The sequence below is a fragment of the Trachypithecus francoisi genome, unplaced genomic scaffold (genome assembly GCF_009764315.1).
Source record: "Trachypithecus francoisi isolate TF-2019V2 unplaced genomic scaffold, Tfra_2.0 Lachesis_group0, whole genome shotgun sequence".
Classification (NCBI taxonomy): Eukaryota; Metazoa; Chordata; class Mammalia; order Primates; family Cercopithecidae; genus Trachypithecus; species Trachypithecus francoisi.
In genome coordinates this window covers 66,434,906-66,455,658 of record NW_022681453.1, presented here as the reverse complement: position 1 = coordinate 66,455,658, position 20,753 = coordinate 66,434,906, and the positions used below count along the sequence as shown (strand labels likewise).

Here is a 20,753-nt window from a genome sequence, read left to right as displayed (position 1 = left end):
TTAATCAGACAAAGATGATTTATTTTCATATCTAAAACACTTTATAATATTCTCTGGAAAATCTAAAATCATGCTGTTTTCCTAATATTCTTATACTGTCATCATCTTAGAAAATAAAAGGCCTGGGTTATATACTAGAAAAGTTTCTTCATTGTATGCAAAATATTTATCTCCTCTAGTAAAGGAGATTAAAGAACAACTTCAAGAGGAAGGAAGGTCCTGAAAGTTTTTCATTTGGTATCTACCTACCCCAACCCCAAGACATAAAGACAGATAAAGGCACTAAGATGCCAGTATGTGGCTAGGCCTTTCAATAACCCAGTCAGTCCATGCAGATAACCCATGGGATATATTCAAGCCACTCTCTGAGCCATCGATGGTCATTATTTGGTTAGTTCACCCAGGTAAGGGCATACCAGCTGTTAAAATGATGTAGAAATTAATCAACGGGGCTGCCACTTGTTAATCCCCTCCAAGGATGCTGTGCAAAGGGTCTCATTGGTCCTAACGAGTCATCTTGTGACTGTACATAATCCTGGGTGCATATCCACAAATACTGAGGTATAGCCTGCATACCACTAAAAATAACAAAGGTTTCAGGGCTGGAGACATTGTCAACCACACTGTCATAACCATCTACAGCTCCAGGACTCAGTGGTGGGGGAACAATATTTAACGGATGTCCCTGGCAAAAGGAGCCTGTGAGTACTTCAGCCTCGAACACATAGATCAGCTTATCTGCAGCAGAGATTTTCTTGGCCTTCTCTGCCAGGTTTTTGACGTTCTTGGTGAAGTATATGCCAGCTCCGTATTTTGGGTCTGATAAAGAAAAAAAAATAGAAAGGTATTATAATCTGGTAAATGATATTACTGATTTGGGTACTAATATCTATTCTCTCTCTAGTCCTCCAAATAATCACTTCCTCCTGGTTCTGAGTTCCTGTGTCTATAGCAAAGGCACTAAAAATTGTTCCTTGAAACAAATTATCACTGACACCATCAACATAATAATAACTTGCATCCAAATATGCCATTAGGGCCGGGTGCGGTGGCTCACTCCTGTAATCCCTGCACTTTGGGAGGCTGAGGCGGGTGGATCACCTGAGGTCAGAAGCCTGGCCAACATGATGATACCCTGTCCCTACTAAAAACACAAAAATTGAGCTGGGCGTGGTGGCAGGCACCTGTAATCCCAGCTACTCAGGAGGCTGAGGCAGGAGAATCACTTGAACCCAGGAGTCAGAGGTTGCAGTGAGCCAAGATCGCACCACTGCACTCCAACCTGGGCAATAGAGTGAAACTCTGTCTCAAAAACAAAAACAAAAGCAAAACAAACAAACAAACATTAGTGTTCATAAAGAAGTTAATGATTTTCAAAGTATTGCACATTGATTAGATTAAATTATCTGTGATTTGGGTAGTAACTCCATGTAAAAGACAAAGATCTGAGATTCAAAGAACTTAGATTCAAGTCAGTATTATCAACTAAGTAGCTGAGAGAGCATAACAAAAGAAGGTTCTGTTTCCCTTAGAACACTGTCTGACTTCTACATGCTACAAATAGGGATATTTCCAGAACTCTCAAGAAGATGGTTTGAAAATAGCATCTAATAAGAGAAGACAGAGTGCCTCCTAACCTCATGAACAGCATTACAAGAAAAATATGTCACCTGGGACTGGTGGCACACACCTGTAATCCCAACACTTTGGGAGGTCAAAGTGGGTGGATCGCGTGAGCCCAGCGTGGGCAACATGGCAAAACCCCATCTCTACAAAAAATACAAAAAGTAACCAGGCATGGTGGTGCATACCTATAATTGTAGCTACTCAGGAGGCTGAGGTGGGAGGACTGATTGAACTCAGGAGGTTGAGGCTGCAGTGAGCTGTGACTGTGCCACTGCCCTCCAACCTGGGTGACAAAAAAAAGCAAGACCCTGTCTCAAAAAAAAAGAGGAAAAATATGTCAAGGGGAATGTGGAGTATATAAAATATTAGTGTGCATACTTCATTGTTTAGGAAAAGCACTCCCGGATTTGGAAGGACAGAGGCATTCTAGTCACCAGGAGGGTACTGTGTACTCTCCATGGGTTGGCACAATACCTCATGAAGAATCTCCAAGCATGTTATCTAGGTCCATGCTCACCAGGCAACTTTCCACCCATCAGGCACTCTGGGGACTGTGATATTAAGGAAGAAATGCCCTATTCCGACCACTAGAAATGAGTACTCTTCATTCTGACACATTGCCTGTGATCTGTATTATCTTCTTTGGAGTATTTTTTTTTTTTTTTTTTTTTTTTTTTTTTTTTTGAGACGGAGTCTCGCTCTGTCACCCAGGCCGGAGTGCTGTGGCCCGATCTCAGCTCACTGCAAGCTCCGCCTCCCGGGTTCACGCCATTCTCCTGTCTCAGCCTCCCGGGTAGCTGGGACTACAGGCGCCGCCACGTCACCTGGCTAGTTTTTTGTAGTTTTTAGTAGAGACGGGGTTTCACTGTGTTAGCCAGGATGGTCTCGATCTCCTGACCTCGTGATCCGCCCGTCTCGGCCTCCCAAAGTGCTGGGATTACAGGCTTGAGCCACCGCGCCCGGCCTCTTCTTTGGAGTATTAAAAACACTCGGGAGGCTGAGGGCCAAATTCTGGACCTCAAAGGAATCCCTGTTCAATGCCCTTTCTGACCTCACTTAGAGGGAAAAAAAAATTATACCTTCTTTGATGCCATATTATCCTTCCTTCCTTTCCTTTTTTCCTTTCATTTCCTCCCTCTCTTTCTTTAAGTGGGAATTAACCAAACACTTTTAGGCTCAAGAGCAGCACTGAACAATAGAAACATACTACGAGTCACGCATGTCATTTAAAACTTGCAGGCTGAGTGGCTCATGTCTGTTATCCCAGCACTTTGGGAGGCCAAGGCAGAAGGATTGGTGGAGGTCAGGAGTTTGAGACCTACCTGGGCAACACAGTGAGACCTAATCTCTACCAAAAATAAAAAAAATTAGTCAGGTATTGTGGCACTCACCTGGAGTCCCAGCTATTCTAGTAGCCACATTTTAAAACCGTCAAAAAAAGGGTGAAATTCACATTTTTATTTAAGCCATTTAAGATGTTATTTTAACATGTAATCTATATTTTTAAAAGTATTAGATATTTTACATTCTTTTGTAGGAGGTCTTTGAAATCCGGTGTGTATTTTATACTTACAGCATCTTTCAATTTAGACCAGACACATTTCAAGTGCTCAATAGCTACATACATAGCTCAATACGGTAGCTAGCGGCTACCGTATTGAACAGTGCAGCTCTGGAAATTTAAAAGTGAGTAAGACATGATCCCTATTCTCAGTATTTCACAAAGGGAAGTCTCTGCATGTAAACAGATTAAATATAGTACAATTTATGTGGCAAGGTAATATTTTGAGATAAAAATCAAAGATTTTCTTTCCCAGGAGTTTCTTCTTGCTCTTTGTTCTTCCACCTATTGAGTCCTTGCTACTTCTTATTAAGGATGAAAAAGATAAAGTTGAAAACAAAGTCTATATGTAAATATATGTATAGTTTTTTGAGAACTGCCTGCTGGGTGCAGTGGCTCACATCTGTAATTCCAGCACTTCAGGAGGCCGAGGCAGGCAGATCCCGGGGTCAGGAGTTCCAGACCAGCCTGGCCAACATGGTGAAACACCATATAATTATAATATAATATTATATATACTATATAATATAATATATAATTTTATATATGTAAATTATATATAACATATATTATATATAATGTACTATATAATATATAATATAGTACATTATTTATATTATATAGTACATTATAATGTACTATATTATATATAATATATAATTATATTCACAGAAGAGCATATAGTCTTGAAATTCTGGCTTTCAGAGTTAGCTTTTCTGAGAGGAAGAGGGCTTTTTGAACCAAAAGCTAAAAACCAGAAGGATTCAGAGCATGGAATTTTTTACCATAAATGACAGAGCAGACAGTAATACAACATATTCTAAGAACATTTTTCTCATTTCAAGACAAATGAAAGTTCTTTCTTCCAGCTGGTGGGAAGAGAAGTATCAGAGGTGATATGACTAGAGCTCTTGGGGGAGCTTGGGAAAGGGCTCCCTTTACTACCCCCACTCCCTTGAGAGCCCTGGGAGTCAAGAGGGGGCAGAACAATGGAAGTCTCAGAATAAGAACAATTGGAGGGACTCACAGAGCAGACAGACCCTGGCCTGACTCTGGTGGGTGCAGTCCCTCATCCAGCCTCATCACCTGAGTGGAGAGTAGCAATGGCTGGAGAAGTCTCTGGAGCAGGTGAGGACCACTACCCAAGACCCTGCACTCAGCTTGGAGGATGAACATACTCAAAAATTTCCTGTGTGGCAGGAGGAACACAGACATGGCCTGGAAAGGAATTTCTTCAGCATGGAAAAGACATAGAGTGGCCTGTGCAGACACTGAGTGTAAAAGGCACAGGAGAGTGCTAATGACTAAAGCTCAGGTGGTTTATCAAGCAGAGGACAATGGGAGCCATAAGCCAGACAACCCTCCTCACATTGCCTCTCCCAGCATAGAGAAAAGAGGAGAAAAGGGGCAAACATTGCAGGAACTGAGTTTCAATCTTGAAGGGACTATGAAAACTCTGAAAATGACTGAGTTCACCTTGAACTGTCAAGATTCAAATTTTCCACATCTGTGGACATGGGGAACAGGACAGTTGGGTAAAGTTCCATTATAGAGCCATAAAGGAAATGAGTTCTATGCCTGAGTTTCATAGGACAATAGATTTTAGTACTAATTAAAGTTATAGATGTCATAACAAAGGAATGGAGGTATGCAGGAGCACAGAGGAGGAAGATACTTACTAGGCCTGCAGGCCTGCAGGAAAGATGCCAACCAGGAGATGCCATTTGTACTATGTCTTGAAGAAGGAATAGGGGTTTGTAGTACTAAAAAGGGCAAGGAGGGAAGTCATTCCACAGACAACAGGAGAGAGGCATGAAGTATACAGCATGTTTAGGGAACTCTAAAAAGTTATGGCTGCAGTCTTGAGGAACATAGTAGGTGATGACTGCTGAAATGATGTGGGAGCTAGGGCCTTATATTCTCTGCTAAGGAGTTTGGGCTTTTATCTCATAGGCAACTGGGAATGCAGATATTAAGCAAGAATGTAATTTTTAGTGTGATAATTCTGGTGGTAAAGGATAGATTAGGCAGGGGTGTGTTTTGTGGCAAGGAGAGGACCTCGTAATAGTCTAGGACTAAAGGAAGATGAACTAAGGCAGTAGGAATAGAGAGGTGAAACTGAGCTCAGATCTTCATGAGATTGAATCACTAGGACTGGGTGAATGCCTGGATATAAAGGTGAGGGAAAAGGAGGAATAGAGGATGATAATGTTTCAGGCTTAGGAAACCTGGTAGGTAGATGGTGATGATATTAACCAGGTTAGGGAGAATCAGCAAACAAGGGGCATGTTTCTTAGGGAAAATCATGGCCAAGAAAATAGATCAACTTGAGATACCTATGGGACATCTGGGTAAAGATGTCAAAAACAGAGTCAGATATATGAACCTGCAGGTCAGGAGAGAGGTAGGGAGTTAAGAGTTGGAGATTCCTTTTTTTTTTTTTTTTGAGACGGAGTCTCGCTCTGTAGCCCAGGCTGGAGTGCAGTGGCGCGATCTCGGCTCACTGCAAGCTCCGCCTCCCGGGTTTACGCCATTCTCCTGCCTCAGCCTCCCGAGTAGCTGGGACTACAGGCGCCCGCCATCTCGCCCGGCTAATTTTTTTTGTATTTTTTAGTAGAGACGGGGTTTCACCGTGTTAGCCAGGATGGTCTCGATCTCCTGACCTCGTGATCCACCCGTCTCGGCCTCCCAAAGTGCTGGGATTACAGGCTTGAGCCACCGCGCCCGGCCAAGAGTTGGAGATTCCTAAGTCATCATCATTGAGGTAGGAGTTGAGGCCATCGGAATAGGTGCCATCACCAAGGGGGACATTGTAGAAGAAAAAGAGAGAAGATAAAGGGGCAACAGATGAACTCATGAGATTATAAATTGTAAGGGCAAGAACTCTATGGTTATTCATGCACTATTTCTAGTACCCCTAGCACAGGGCCTGATTCATAGAATGTGCTTAATAAATACCTGTGGAACAAATGAATCAACCCAATAAGAAAATGCATGTGTAGATGCCTTCTTGCTGTACTCAACCAAGTCCTACAAGCAAGAGATTTATTCAGAACTGGCTGGAGTACAAACATAAATAGAAAAAAGAAAATAAAGCTTTGTTAACAGAAGTTCCCTCTCCTTTGCCTGTGGGTGGCCATCTAAATTGACTGAGAGTCCTATAATTTGGAACATTGCAGGGCTGAAAAAGCTAAGAGCTTTTGTACTCCAAATAACAACAGCTTCAGTGGTAGCAAGACTGGTATCTCCTGGGCTTATCTGGCACCTTCTGTTAAGGGTTCTCACCAGCCTACAGAGATGAGTCAATTGGTGCAGGTCACATTATGGGTCATGTCTGAATTGCCTCAAGGCAGTGGCTGTTAAACTAAGAGTTAGGGAGAAGGGAAGAGCACACAGACAGCAGGTAAGAGACCAAAATCTTGAGTTGAAAGACTATATGGAGACAAGATCTGTGGTTAGGTTATAAAGACATTAACTTAACCAGAAGAAATTAGGCCTCATGCCCACTTAATTTTTAAAGCAACTATATTGCTGAAGAAACCACAAGCCTGGTTACAACAGTCTGAGCACATTCCAGCCTGTGAGACAATCAATGGCTCCCTGATAGGCAATGAACCTGGAAATAGCCAAGGGCCACAATATATAAGGAAGATTTTCCCAGAGTGCAAAATAAAGGTTTTACAACATGGAATAGAGAGTCCTCCCTATACCTGATCAGCAGCATGTAGATAAGTGGTGTGAGCCAGTGGCTGTTGTGTGTTTTGCTTCTTCCCTTCCAACATGAGAGTTTTCATTGCAGTTTTCCTGCTCCTTTTCGTATCACTATATAATGGGTAAGTTGGGGGCAGTATCTTGCCTTTAAGCTTTAAGACAGAACTGCCTACTGGGCGCGGTGGCTCACACCTGTAATCCCAACACTTTGGGAGGCTGAAGTGGGCGGATCACGAGGTCAGGAGCTCGAGATCAGCCTGGCCAACATGATGAAACCTCGTCTCTACTAAAAAAATACAAAAATTAACTGCGTGTGGTGGCGCACACCTGTGGGAGGCTGAGGCAGGAGAACCGTTTGAATCTCAGAGGCGGAGGCTGCAGTGAGCCAAGATCATGCTACTGTACTCCAGCCTGAATGACAGAGCAAGACTCTGTCTCAGAAAAATAAATAGAGAACTGCCTGAACTTGAACTGATGATGAGTCTGGCTAAGACCTTGGGACCATATTCCTTGGGAAGATAGTGGGGGTCTTAGATGTTTTGGTAAGAAAGATGTGTATAGATGTTGAGTAGACAAGTAGCAGGGTCTGCCACAGGACTGAAAAGAGAATACTCACTAGATTTGGAAAATAGGAGCACAGCGATGATCTTAATGAAAGTAATTTAAGCAGAAGTAGTGGGTGGGGATTGCAGAGAAGCCAGCTTTAGGAGCAAATGGAAGTTGTAGATTTTTTGAGACTTTGCTAATGAAGGGACTATACTGATTGTCACTTTCCTGGTTGCCCCAAAAGGCTTCTTGGTGGGGATTCATTTCTCTATTTTCATCCCCAGTAATTGTCTATGTTCAATATTTACCCCAGGTTTTGCCTATGTTCTCTCCAGAACAAAGAAAAGATGATTTCTACAGCCTTTGCATCCTAGAAACCAAGACTATTGGAATTGACTCCTCAGCAAGGATCATGCTACGTATTTTGAAAGCTAAAGATCAAGAGCCGTATATTTAACGGACCAAGCAAAATCAAGCCACCCTGCTAAGTACCTCTCCATAATTATTACTAAACTTCTTTTCCTCCTTTGGAGAGACCTAAAGCTAGAAATCTTCATTAGTGACTGAGGAGTAGAGGGGGCAATATAGGAATTATATATGCAATGTTTTTGTGCATCTGAAAACAGACATGGGAGTTACACATAGAACTCCTATGACTGAAGAGGATCTTAAGATGCTATGCACCGCACCTGCCAAATGATACCTAATTCATCCACCAGCAGGCTATAGGAAATAAAGGGATGAAAGAGAAAAGACCAACTTTCTTAAATTTAGGAAAACGCGCTTTTAATTAAGGGATGAGGATGGTTCAGTGCTGTTGGTAATAATTTTGTTGAGATAAGGCAAAAAAAAAAAAAAAAAAAAGACCTCAACGTGCTCTCTGCAGATAGGACACAGAAACACATAAAGGAGAAAAACAGTGAATTGTAGTTCTTACTGCTCACACTTTTCATCAATGTAAAATGCATCAACAACAAAAGATACAAAGGAAAAGTAAAAAGTACCACTCTTTGCAGAATACTTCGTGACCTGGGTCATTATTCGTGACCTCTAAATCACGGTCACAAATGATCCCTTCCCCACAACAACAAATGCTATTAGTGGAAGCATCTACTGATGTCAGCTCACCTAATCCCACAGAGTAGCCCTAATGATGAGGCATTGACACCTACCGCAAGGCACCGAGTACATTCTTTGAAAGCCAACTCTGCATACCACATTGCAGAACTGGTATGGGACTTGCTGAAACAGCCTGTGGCTCACTGATTGCCTGGGCAGTTTTCTTTCCATCATTTCCTTCTTTCTTTGAAAGGCAGCCATAAGAACCTTATTTTCTATCTTCTCCACCTAGAATCATAGAAAAGAAAGACTGAAAAAGAGGCTAGAAAAAGAGCTGCAAAGCTCTTTAAATTGCCTGTTATACTGCTTCAAAAATAAAGGAGCTTATGTGCATAATATTACTTTGCATGCAATTCACTTTTTATATAAAGTTGCAAAAGAGTATCTCCTCCCTCTAATTCTCTCCTATTTTGATTCTGTCTCTTCAAAATTCCCTGCCCCTTCTCTAATAAATTTCTTTAACAAAAATTCACTGATTTAGACATAATGTCTGCACTCTTAAGCTCATAGTTTAGTGAGATAGAAAAATAGATAAACAATTATAACACAGTGTGATAAATGCTATTCCACTTCTTTTATTTTGCTCAAAGACGGGCTTCCTGGATCTGGAATCTTTGCTTCTGTGTGTCCTGACGTCATTTCTACCTCCCGATTCCAACTATATCCCTCGTGCCTGCCCTGCCTTGCTCTCTTCTCAGTCTTACTGACCTAGGATTCCAAGTCCATGAGCGGCCAGCTCAGAATCATCAGCAGGTGAGCTTTTCCTTGAGCTACAGAAGCAAGTTAATTAATAACAAAATGAGCCAAATCCTCCTCTTTGTTAGGTATACCTTTATAACCTGCAAACCACATTTTTCAAACTGCTTCTTTTCATCTTCAAGCTCTTGAGTTAGAGGCGCAGGACATTTCAGAAATATGTTTTCTTTCATTTTGTCTTGAGTTTTTTGTTGCTGATTAGTCCACTGTCCTAAAAATGAGTAACACAAAAACTTTGTTTCGATGCTCTGAGAGAGGAAAAAGGAAATTTAATGAAACAAATTCTCGAAATTTAGAGGAAGGGATTAGTCAGTTTAAATTGTGTGCCTCATGCATTTAGGACATGCAAGGAGAGCTATAATACTATGAGCAGTCAGGATAAAATAAAGGGGTAATAAATTTGTCTTTGGATGATTTGAACCATGAGGCTAAGGGGATGTGAGTAAAAGGAGCATAATATATACTTGCTTCTCCACAATCAATGCTGTAATAATGAGAAATAATTGTGTTGCTCATAGGGAATATTTTTATTTCTAGCCCCAATGCCTATCAGCAAAAAGAGACAGGCATTAGAAAATATTGGCCGGGCACGGTGGCTCATGCCTGTAATCCCAGCATTTTGGGAGGCCGAGGCGGGCGGATCACAAGGTCAGGAGATCGAGACCATCGTGGCTAACACGGTGAAACCCCGTCTCTACTAAAAATACAAAAAATTAGCCAGGCATGGTGGTGCGTGCCTGTAGTCCCAGCTACTCGGAGGCTGAGGCAGGAGAATGGTGTGAACCCGGGAGGCGGAGCTTGCAGTGAGCCGAGATGGCGCCACTGCACTCCAGCCTGGGTGACAAAGTGAGATTCCGTCTCAAAAAAAAAAAAATTAAGTAAGGAATGATAAGAAATGACATGACATTTGTAAAACACTTCAAAATTTTCAGTTTCCTTCCTTATTTGACCATTATGGCACCACCATGAAATAACACCATTTTACAAATAAAGAAATTGAAGTTCAAATAAGTAACTTGCCCCATAGCACACACCTAGTAAGTAAATAGCTAAGATTACAAACTTGGCTTTCACCAATGCTTTTTGTAAGTGACAAGGCAAAATACTTGGAATATGCATCACTCATATACCACCCAATGAAGAAGAGCAAAATTTGAAGATTAAGAGTCTATGGTGTCTTGTTTTTCCTCCCTTCCTCTTTTCTCCTCCTCCTATTTTCCTCCCTCCCTCCGCTTCCTTCCTTCCTTCCTTCCTTCCTTCCTCCTCCCTCCCTCCCTCCCTCCTTCCTTTTTTTCCTCCCATCCTTTTTGTCAAAAGGCAACCTGTTTTTGTCCAAAGGAGCTCCTTACTGGACTAAATATACAGGTGGACAAACGAAAACCAAAAAAGACTTGTTTTCTCTTTGATTTATTTTTAATTTGACTTAAGACCAAGTATACTAAAATGACCTAATCCCTGGTTCATTATCTAATTGAATGGGCTCAATTTAACCACAAAAAGCAGGTGACAAATTGAGAGAAACTCACTAGAAAGCCAAGTTGTAAATCTGAGAAAGTGGGAGGGACAAAACTGCATAGCAGAGGAGCTGCAAAGACCAGAAACTTCAACAGAAGACTGTAAATTAACTTTGGAGAGCAATAGCTCATATTTATAAGGTGTAATATTAGAGTTCAGTTTCCTTGAGTTCAACAAACATTTGCCAAGCTCCTTCTATATGCCAGGCACTGGACTGGGCACTGGGGACCCAAAGATCACAAACTTCTGCCATTGGGAACGCCTACCAGGAAGGATTAAAAGAGTGGCATACAAGAGAGGTGATGCCTAACTTTGATTTAAAAAGTAAAATTATTGTTCTGATGGATATTTGATATTCCTTATAATGATAACTCATCTCAAAATTATCCATTTTGTTAATTGAGATCTTAATCTGATTAAGACAGGGTAGGTTTTCCTGAACCTCTAAGGCTTCTGTGGAGTAATATGTTTAGTCATCAACTACCAAAAGTGCCATCTTGCGGCAGAACAAGGGACTTACATGACTCAAAATTGTCAATAGCTGGAAGAATTAGCCCACCTTATGATTTCAGTTAATTTAAAGCAATGCCACATACACACACACACACACACACACACACTAACAAAATAATGCCACAAGTTTTACAGGAGATTCATGTTTCTTTGTATCCTGTTCCCCTAATCTGACACTGGTGTCAGTTTCAATACCTACATTCACTGTTTCAAAAACTAAGTAAAAATCATAATCTTGGTTCTTATGCTTGTGTATTGTTTTTATCTTTTTTTTTTTTTTTGCCACTGTGTTTTCTGTGGAATGTGGATACAACATTTATGGGGAACTCTCACTCACTGTAACCATTTATTCCTGCATTATTTTTACAAACACATGGTGAAAATAAGGTGTCCTTTGAAATTTTGCCTCTGAATTTTTGCACCTCTTACTAAATCCATTCTCCACATTATAACCAGTGATCTTTCTAAAAACACAAGTCTGATCTTAATTTTGCTTAAAATTCTTTAAGGTTCCCTATTTGTTTCAAGAAACCCTCTGAACTCTTTCACGTGATTTATAAGGTCTTACATAATTCAGGCCTTGCGACAATCTTATTTCTTGACGTTTTCTTTCTTTGCCTAACTAACTTCTACCTATTATCCAGTTCTCCATTTATGACACCTGTGATAAGCCCTCCCATGACTTCCCAAGTCTGGGTTAGGTGCCTCTCCGCAGTGCTTTCGCTCTCCTCTATCATCACTAACCTGTGTGCTCATCAAGGTTCCCCATTAGACTTTGAGCAGGAACAATGTCCATCTTGTTTATTGCTGTAGTCCTTGCACCTAGCACAATGCTTGGCACATCATGGGTGCAATATGCATTAGTTGAATGAAATCTGTATCTATCTATGTCTCCCGAGATGGCATTTCTTTTTTTCTTTCTTTCTTTCTTTTTTTTTTTTTTGAGACAGTTTCACTTTTGTTGCCCAGGCTGGAGTGCAATGGCTTGATCTCAGTTCACTGCAACCTTTGCCTCCAGTGTTCAAGCAATTCTCCTGCCTCAGCCTCCCAAGTAGCTGGGATTACAAGCATGGGCCACCATGCCCGGTTAATTTTTTTTTTGTATCTTTAGTAGAGACAGGGTTTCTCCATGTTGGTCAGGCTGCTCTTGAACTCCTGACCTCAGGTGATCTGCCCACCTCGGCCTCCCAAAGTGCTGGGATTACAGGCGTGAGCCACCACACCCAGCCCTGAGATGGCATTTTCAATAGTATAATTTCCTAGTTAGCTCTAGGGCTCTGTTGAAAGGATCTCTCCAGATCCAAATTCCCACATGTATCCTGATGAGTTTAGCCCCACTGAATGGGAGATACTTGAGTGCACCTCACATTACCAATGTATAATTTCATTGGCGAGAGGGCTCAAGGTAAGTAATTTTAGGGTTCCTAATGCTGTCAGTAACAAATAAATATAATAAAACTTGATAAAAGAAATAAGATAATCTGATAGAATGCATCTACATTTGAGTGCTGCATCTGAAGAATTAGAAATGTATACTTTTCCCCATGGCTTGGGCTTGAGTTTTACTACTGCCAAAATTCGTCCATGTAATTGCTTCTTAGACAATCAAGGTTATTACAAGTAAATAAAATTGTGTTTGTGTGTGTGTTCACAAATAATCCTGATTGTCAAAAGAGAGCAAAAAATAACTCACGAAGGTTTATGATCTAACAAAGAATCAGAATGTTTGCTCCCTCCTCTCTCCTTCTGTCTCTCACCCACATCCATACATACATGCTCACACCCAAAAGAAGGAACAATGGGGAGAATTTACTTTCTAACTTAATAGAAAGTTACTCACCTAACAAGCTCCAAAGGCCTCGCTCCTTTTTCCTTGCCATTTCCTCCTGTACTTTACAAAGCATATCTTCAATGTTCATAACCACCTCAATGAGGTCAGCCTGGGCTCCTTTAATCTCTAACTCTGTCCTTCCTGGTTTGATAATTTCTGTGATGGAGACACTTGAAGTTTTCTGAAGCTGAGATAAAATGTCATGTTCCTTTCTCCCAAGGTACAGAATATGATTATTCTCAATGATGTGATGGTTCTGGAGACTCAGTATTCTTTGGATCCATGTTAGGGCCTCCCACATTTTTTCCAAGTTGAATCCCATCAGATTGATGGCAGGAAATCTAGCTTCAAGCCCATTTTCTCTTTTCTCCTCTCTGGTTGACTGGGGGACTGAAATGACTATAATAAGCAACCATGGAAGACTAGCGGTTTTTTTGTTTTTTTGTTTTTTTTTGAGACGGAGTCTCACTCTGTCGCCCAGGCTGGAGTGCAGTGGTGTGATCTCTGCTCACTGCAAGCTCCACCTCCCAGGTTCACGCCGTTCTCCTGCCTCAGTCTCCTGAGTAGCTGGGACTACAGGGGTCTGCCAGCACACCCAGCTAATTTTTTATATTGCTCATGGAGATGGGGTGTCACCTTGTTAGCCAGGATGGTCTCGATATCCTGACCTCGTGATCTGCCCGCCTCAGCCTCCCAAAGTGCCAAGATTACAGGCATGAGCCAATGTGCCCCGCTGACTAGTGGGTTTTAAAACAGTGCAGAAATGGGATGGCTGGGTCAAATGGTATTTCTAGTTCTAGATAGGATTATAAGTCATGCTGCTATAAAGACACATGCACACATATGTTTATTGCGGCACTATTCACAATGGAAAAGACTTGGAATCAACCCAAATGTCCATCAGTGACAGACTGGATTAAGAAAATGTGGCATATATACACCATGGAATACTATGCAGCCATAAAAAAGGATGAGTTCGTGTCCTTTGTAGGGACATGGATGCAGCCAGAAACCATCATTCTCAGCAAACTATGGCAAGAACAGAAAACCAAATACCGCATGTTCTCACTCATAGGTGGGAATTGAACAATGAGATCACTTGGACACAGGAAGGGGAGCATCACACACCGGGTCCTATTGTGGGGAGGGGGTAGAGGGGAGGGATAGCATTAGGAGATATACCTCATGTAAATGACGAGCAGCACACCAACATGGCACATGTATACATATGTAACAAACCTGCACGTTGTGCACATGTACCCTAGAACTTAAAGTATAATAAAAAAATCTTTTTTTAATAAAACAGTACAGAACAAAACACCATGGCCAGTGTTTTACCCCTGTGATATTATCACCACTGTCAGCAGTAGCAGCTTCAATTAAGTACTTATCTCTGAAAGCTGCATTGGGTATGAAGGAAATCTACCTGTATTGTTTACAGCCTCCTTTGGAACACAGAGTTTAGCTTGTAATGGGTTAGCTTTATCATCTCTTGCCTCTGCTATGTTGCATTTATCAGTTCACAGATGAGTTCACCTTGTGATCTCACCCTGGATGTTAACTAAGTATTATTTCCCGCTGAATAGGATTTTCCTTAACCTCTTGCTACTAGTTTTAAAATGGAACATCTCTGAAAGACACACAGCTTGAAGAGTCAAAATTATTTTTTAAAAAATGAATCTCTGATTTTAAGAATAATACATGTTTATTATTTAAAAATTGGAAAATTATCAAATATAATGGAAGGAAGAAATACCTGTAATTCCACTACTCAGGATTCCTCACAACCTTATGAGACAGATACTAGTAGTTGTCCCATCTTACCAACAAGGAAACTGATTCACAGAGTCATTAAGTAACTTGCCCATGGCTATAGGACTAGTTAGTGGTGGCCATGAAGCTAGTAGGTATGGGCATCTGACTCCAGTGCTCCCGCATATGCCTTCCAGTGAGTAAAATCTGAACAGCAGGGGAAATTAGCATCATTCTCCTGAGATCTCAGTTGTGTGGTACAGGAGCTACAAAAGAAGTATAAGGACAGACCTAGAAGTAACACGGGGAGGATGGTCTTCCTCTGAGTAAAGATAAAAAATACAAAAGTCAAGGTTTTAGACAACAGTAAGAAGTAACCCAGGTTTTATATTGGAGGCATACTTTTGTTTAAACCCTTGTTCTGTCTGGGAGATTATATTATTTTTTAGGAGAAAATAAAAACAATGCATAGTGATATTTCATTTATCCATTATTATCAAGAGAGAATTCTTTTCCTTCTTCTTCTTCTTCCTCTTCTTTTCTTCTTCTTCCTCTCTCCTCTCTCTCCCCCTCCCCCCTCCCCTTCTCCTCCTCCTCCTTCTACTTCTTCTTCTTCTTTTTTTTTTTTTTTAGAGACGGGGTGTCACTATGCTGCCAAGGCTGATCTTGACCTCCTGGCCTCAAGCAATACACCCACCTTGGCCTCCCAAAGCACTGGGACTATGGGCATGAGTCAGCATGCCTGGCCAATAATAATAATAATTATTATTATTACTTATTTATTTATTTATTTTTGAGATAGAGTCTCACCCTGTCGCCCAGGCTGGAGTATAGTGGCGCGATCTCAGCTCACTGCAACCTTAGCCTCCCGAGTAGCTGGGATTACAGGTGCCTGCCACTACGCCCAGCTAATTCTTGTACTTTTAGTAGAAACGGGGTTTCACCATGTTGGTCAGGCTGGTCTCAAACTCCTGACCTCGTGATCTGCTCTCCTCGGCCTCCCAAAGTGCTGGGATTACAGGCGTGAGCCACCGTACCCAGCCAATAATTATTATTCTAACTTTAGTATATGTGTTGGCAAAGCGAGCACTATTCTTCTAGATAAGTAAATTGTTCGGATCACTAAAGGATAACTCTTCCAGCACCAAAATACACTGAATTTTAACTATGAGTTATCTATTTTTTATTTTTTTTGAGACCAAGTCTCCCTCTGTTGCCCAAGCTGGAGTGCAGTGGCACAATCTCGGCTCACTGCAACCTCCGCCACCTGGGTTCAAGTGATTCTCCTGCCTCAGCTTCCCGAGCAGTTGGGATTACAGGCACATGCCCCCATGCCTGGCTAATTCTTTTTTGTATTTTTAGTAGAGATGAGGTTTCGCCTTGTTGGCCAAACTGGCCTCGAACTCCTGACCTCAGGTGATCCGCTTGCCTTGGCCTCCCAAAGTGCTAGGATTACAGGCATGAGCCACTGTGCCCAGCTGAATTAAATATTTCTAATGATAACGTACCACCTCTCTGCCTTCTTAAACAGTTTTTTTTGTTTGTTTGCTTTTTTGTTTTTGTTTTTTTTTTGAGACAAGTTTCCCTCTTGTTGCTCAGGCTGGAGTGCAATGGCGTGATCTTGACTCACCACAACCTCCACCTCCCGCGTTCAAGCGATTCTCCTGCCTCAGCCTCCCAAGTAGCTGGGATTACAGACATGCACCACCACACCTGGCTAATTTTGTATTTTTAGTAGAGATGGGGTTTCTCCATGTTAGTCAGGCTAGTCTCGAACTCCTGACCTCAGGTGATCCGCCCGCCTCAGCCTCCCAAAGTGCTGAGATTACAGGCATGAGCCACCGTGCCTGGCCCTTCCTAAACAGTTTAACCTTTCCTTGATAATCTGAGATCATCATCATCAATCATTTTGTTTATTTGTCACCCAGGCTGAAGTGCAGTGGCACAATCATGGCTCACTGCAGCCTTGACCTCCCCGGGCTCAGGTGATCCTCCCACCTCAGCCTCCCAAGTAGCTGAGACTACAGGCCTGCACCACCATGCCTGGCTAATTTTTGTATTTTTCGTAGAGATGGGTTTCACCATGTTGCCCAGGCTGGTCTCGATTTCCTGTCCTCAAGTGATCGCCTGCCTTGGCCTCCCAAAGTGCTAGGATTACAGGCTTCAGCCACCATGTTCCATCATTAATCATTTTTATGTCAATTATTGTCCTGTGCTATATAATTCCTTTACGCAAGAATTACTGAATTAAATGGTGACATTTGCCGCTATTATTCAGATTAATGACATACAGACCTTTTAATGTTCCTTTTCTATGTTATCCTCACCTAAAACTCCTCTTATATACCCACAATGGATTCCCTGTGGTTCCCCAAACATGCACTGGATTTCTTTGCTCCTGTGGGTTTTCTCTACCTTGGATGCCCCATCCTACCCTCTCTGGACATTGGAAATCTTGCCATGCTCACAGCCCAGCTTAGAACTATCTTATTCATGAAGCCATTCTTGATCTTTACCAGTCAAAAGGAATCTCTTTCTCCTCTTAGCTACCTGGGGAGTTTGTCCATCTTCTCAGTCATTATTTATTGCCTGGCATTTGTTTAATGCTTTCAATTTATGGAACATTTTTGCATACATAATCTATTATCCTCACAACAGTCTGTTATTATCATCACTATACAGATAAATAAACAGGATCATAAAAGGCACAGTTCCAGGCCAGCAATGTTAATGCTCTCCTTCCTTACTTCCAGCACTGCCAGGCCACTGAACATTCCCATCTCAGTCCACCCAAACTCCACTGAAAGAATGACGTTATATACCTGTAATCCCAGCATTTTGGGAGGCGGAGGCAGGCAGATCACTTGAGCCCAGGAGTTTGAGACCAGCCTGGGCAACATGGTGAAACCCCGTCTCTACCAAAAAACAAAAACAAAAAAAATTTTTTAAATAATAAAATAAATTAACTGGGCATGGTGGCATGTGCCTATAGTAGAAGCTACTTGGGAGACTCATGTGAGAGGATGGCTTGAGCCTGTGAAGCAGAGGTTGCAGTGAGTTGACATCAGACCACTGCACTCCAGCCAGAGTGACAGAGCCAGACCTTGTCTCAAAAAGAAAAGAAAAAAAAAATGCTTGACATCAAAATTGACTAGGGAGCATTCAGAATAGATATTGTTGACCCAGACCCAGAGTCCCTGAATCAGCATCTGTAGAGTTGGGACAAATACATATTTTGGGGGTTTTTTGTTTGTTTGTTTTTTAAAGTTTCCATCGTGATCCCAGTGATTACTCGGGTTTGAGTAGCATTGAGTTAACCCATTTATCTGTTATTACTGAGATGTGTTTTCTGTAATTACAATAAGTAACTCTATTTAGATGTTCAGAGTAGAAAGAGTGACTGAATGCCAGTTTATGGAAGCCAGAACTTTTTCTTGGGAAAAAATTACAGATATCTATTTATGAATCAACCACCCACACCTTGGATTATCCACTGCAACTCAAACTTCCTCTGTTCATATCATGAAACTGGACCAAGCAAGAATAGACTCATGATCAGGGCATAGAGTAGGCAGGTATCCAAGCAGGACCACAATGCAATACATGTGGCTTATTTATTCTTCTTCTCTCCTCCATTAGTTCAGATGATCAAGAATAGAATGAGCCAATGGTGAGCGACACTACTTACTGGCCTGTGAATTTCTTACTCACCACTGTAATTGTTCGAACTCAGCATCTTGGACCTCTTTGCCATTTCAGCACTGAAAACCTACAAGAAGCAAAACAGAGCAGAGTCATAAGGACGGCTGATAGCCATTGTCATCAAAGTCTCCCTCTCTGCACACACAGCACTTGACTTCATCCACTCTGTCAGTCCCATTCCTACTACCACAAATCTAAAGCAGCCTTTAGGAAAGTCCCAGAGAAGAGGATCACCATCTATTAGAACACAGAAGGAACAAGCATAGGAAAAATGAAGATGAAATCAAAATCTGGTATAAATAAAGAAGACTATGCATTCCAAGACAAAATATAACCATGCATTCATTCAACAGATTTTAATGCCCTGCTTGCACTAAACCAAAGCTGTGGATATGTCACTGAAGAAGAAAACTATAGGTAACTAATAAAACACAAAATCATTTAAAAAATGGTATACACACCAAACTTGGTCTGTAAATTGAATAATAAAATAATCTGTTTTATGTAAGTTAATTCCTATAGAGTGCTTGAAATTGCTCCTGGCGTGTAGTAAACATTCAGTACATGGTAGCTATTGTTTTTTTTTTTTTTTTTTTTTTTGAGACGGAGTCTCGCTCTGTTGCCCAGGCTGGAGTGCAGTGGCCGGATCTCAGCTCACTGCAAGCTCCGCCTCCCGGGTTTACGCCATTCTCCTGCCTCAGCCTCCGGAGTAGCTGGGACTACAGGCGCCCGCCACCTTGCCCGGCTAGTTTTTTTTTATTTTTTAGTAGAGACGGGATTTCACCATGTTAGCCAGGATGGTCTCGATCTCCTGACCTCGTGATCCGCCCGTCTCGGCCTCCCAAAGTGCTGGGATTACAGGCTTGAGCCACCGCGCCCGGCCCATGGTAGCTATTGTAATTGTTATTATATGAAAGTCTATAGACAAAGATTTGTGCATATTGCAACACAGATCCATTAACATCATGTCTATTAGAAATAACACATCTCGGCCGGGCGCGGTGGCTCACGCCTGTAATCCCAGCACTCTGGGAGGCCGAGGCGGGCGGATCACAAGGTCAGGAGATCGAGACCACAGTGAAACCCCGTCTCTACTAAAAATACAAAAAATTAGCCGGGCGCGGTGGCAGGCGCCTATAGTCCCAGCTACTCGGGAGGCTGAGGCAGGAGAATGGCGTGAACTCGGGAGGCGGAGCTTGCAGTGAGCCGAGATCGCCCCACTGCACTCCAGCCTGGGCGGCAGAGCGAGACTCCGTCTCAAAACAAACAAACAAACAAACAAACAAAAAAAACACACATCTCGCTTAGCTTTTGGAGCCATGGTATTCACTGTCTTCCTTGTTCAAAGTAGATACAATTGGCAATACAGATAGTCCTGACTTACAATGGTTTGATTAAGGACTTTTTGGCTTTATTGATGGTGCAAAAGTGATACGTATTCAGTGGAAACTCTACTTGGAATTTTTAATCTTGAGCTTTTCCCAGGCTGGTGACATGTAGTAAGATGCTCTTTCGTGATACTGGGCACAAGCCAAGCTCCCAGTCAGCCACACGATCACAAGAGTAAACACTGTATTCAGTAAGTTACATGAGATATGCAACATTTTATTACAAAATAGGCTTGTGTTAGATGATTTTGCCCAACTATAGGCAAATGTAAGTGTTCTCAACATGTTTAAGGTAGGATAAGCTAAGCTATAATGTTTGGTAGGTTAGGTGTATTAAATGCATTTATCTCACTGCAACTTATTTAGGAAGAAAATACGTGCTTATTAGAAGGCTTATTAGAAGACGTATACATTAAATCTGCACACACATCATACCTCCATGTGGATATAAAGTAGTGTTAATGCTGAAAAGAGCTTGAAGGAATGGTCAACATTCACTTTTAATGTAAATTGCTGTGTAAGATAATCCTCTTGTTTGAGTTACAAAACTGAAAGATGTATCATTCTCTGTGTTTATGTTTAATGGTTCAGAACACAGTTTTGAGGGCAGACAGACACCAAGGTTAATCTTGGTTTGGCCATGTGACTAGCTGTGTGCATATTAACCTCTGGGTTATGTTTTTGGATTTGTGAAATGGAGACGACAACAGTAGCTTCATCAAAAGATTAAGGG

General features: G+C 41.7%; 1 protein-coding gene across 5 annotated transcripts in view; it reads right to left on the bottom strand.

Moving 5' to 3' along the window:
• PARP9 (poly(ADP-ribose) polymerase family member 9) overlaps positions 1-20,753 on the bottom strand; it is a 38,353-nt gene continuing 17,600 nt past the window's right edge. For 4 of the 5 annotated variants that reach the window (XM_033211025.1, XM_033211023.1, XM_033211022.1 and 1 more), the window contains exons 7-11: positions 18,642-18,699; positions 13,188-13,568; positions 9,394-9,530; positions 8,617-8,791; positions 1-819 (exon numbers count right to left, since the gene is read on the bottom strand). In XM_033211025.1, coding sequence (XP_033066916.1) covers positions 440-819; positions 8,617-8,791; positions 9,394-9,530; positions 13,188-13,568; positions 18,642-18,699 — 1,131 coding nt within the window. In that variant the 3' untranslated portion in view covers positions 1-439. The remainder of the gene's footprint in view (positions 820-8,616; positions 8,792-9,393; positions 9,531-13,187; positions 13,569-18,641; positions 18,700-20,753) is intronic. The other variant, XM_033211026.1, reaches the window with a different exon arrangement.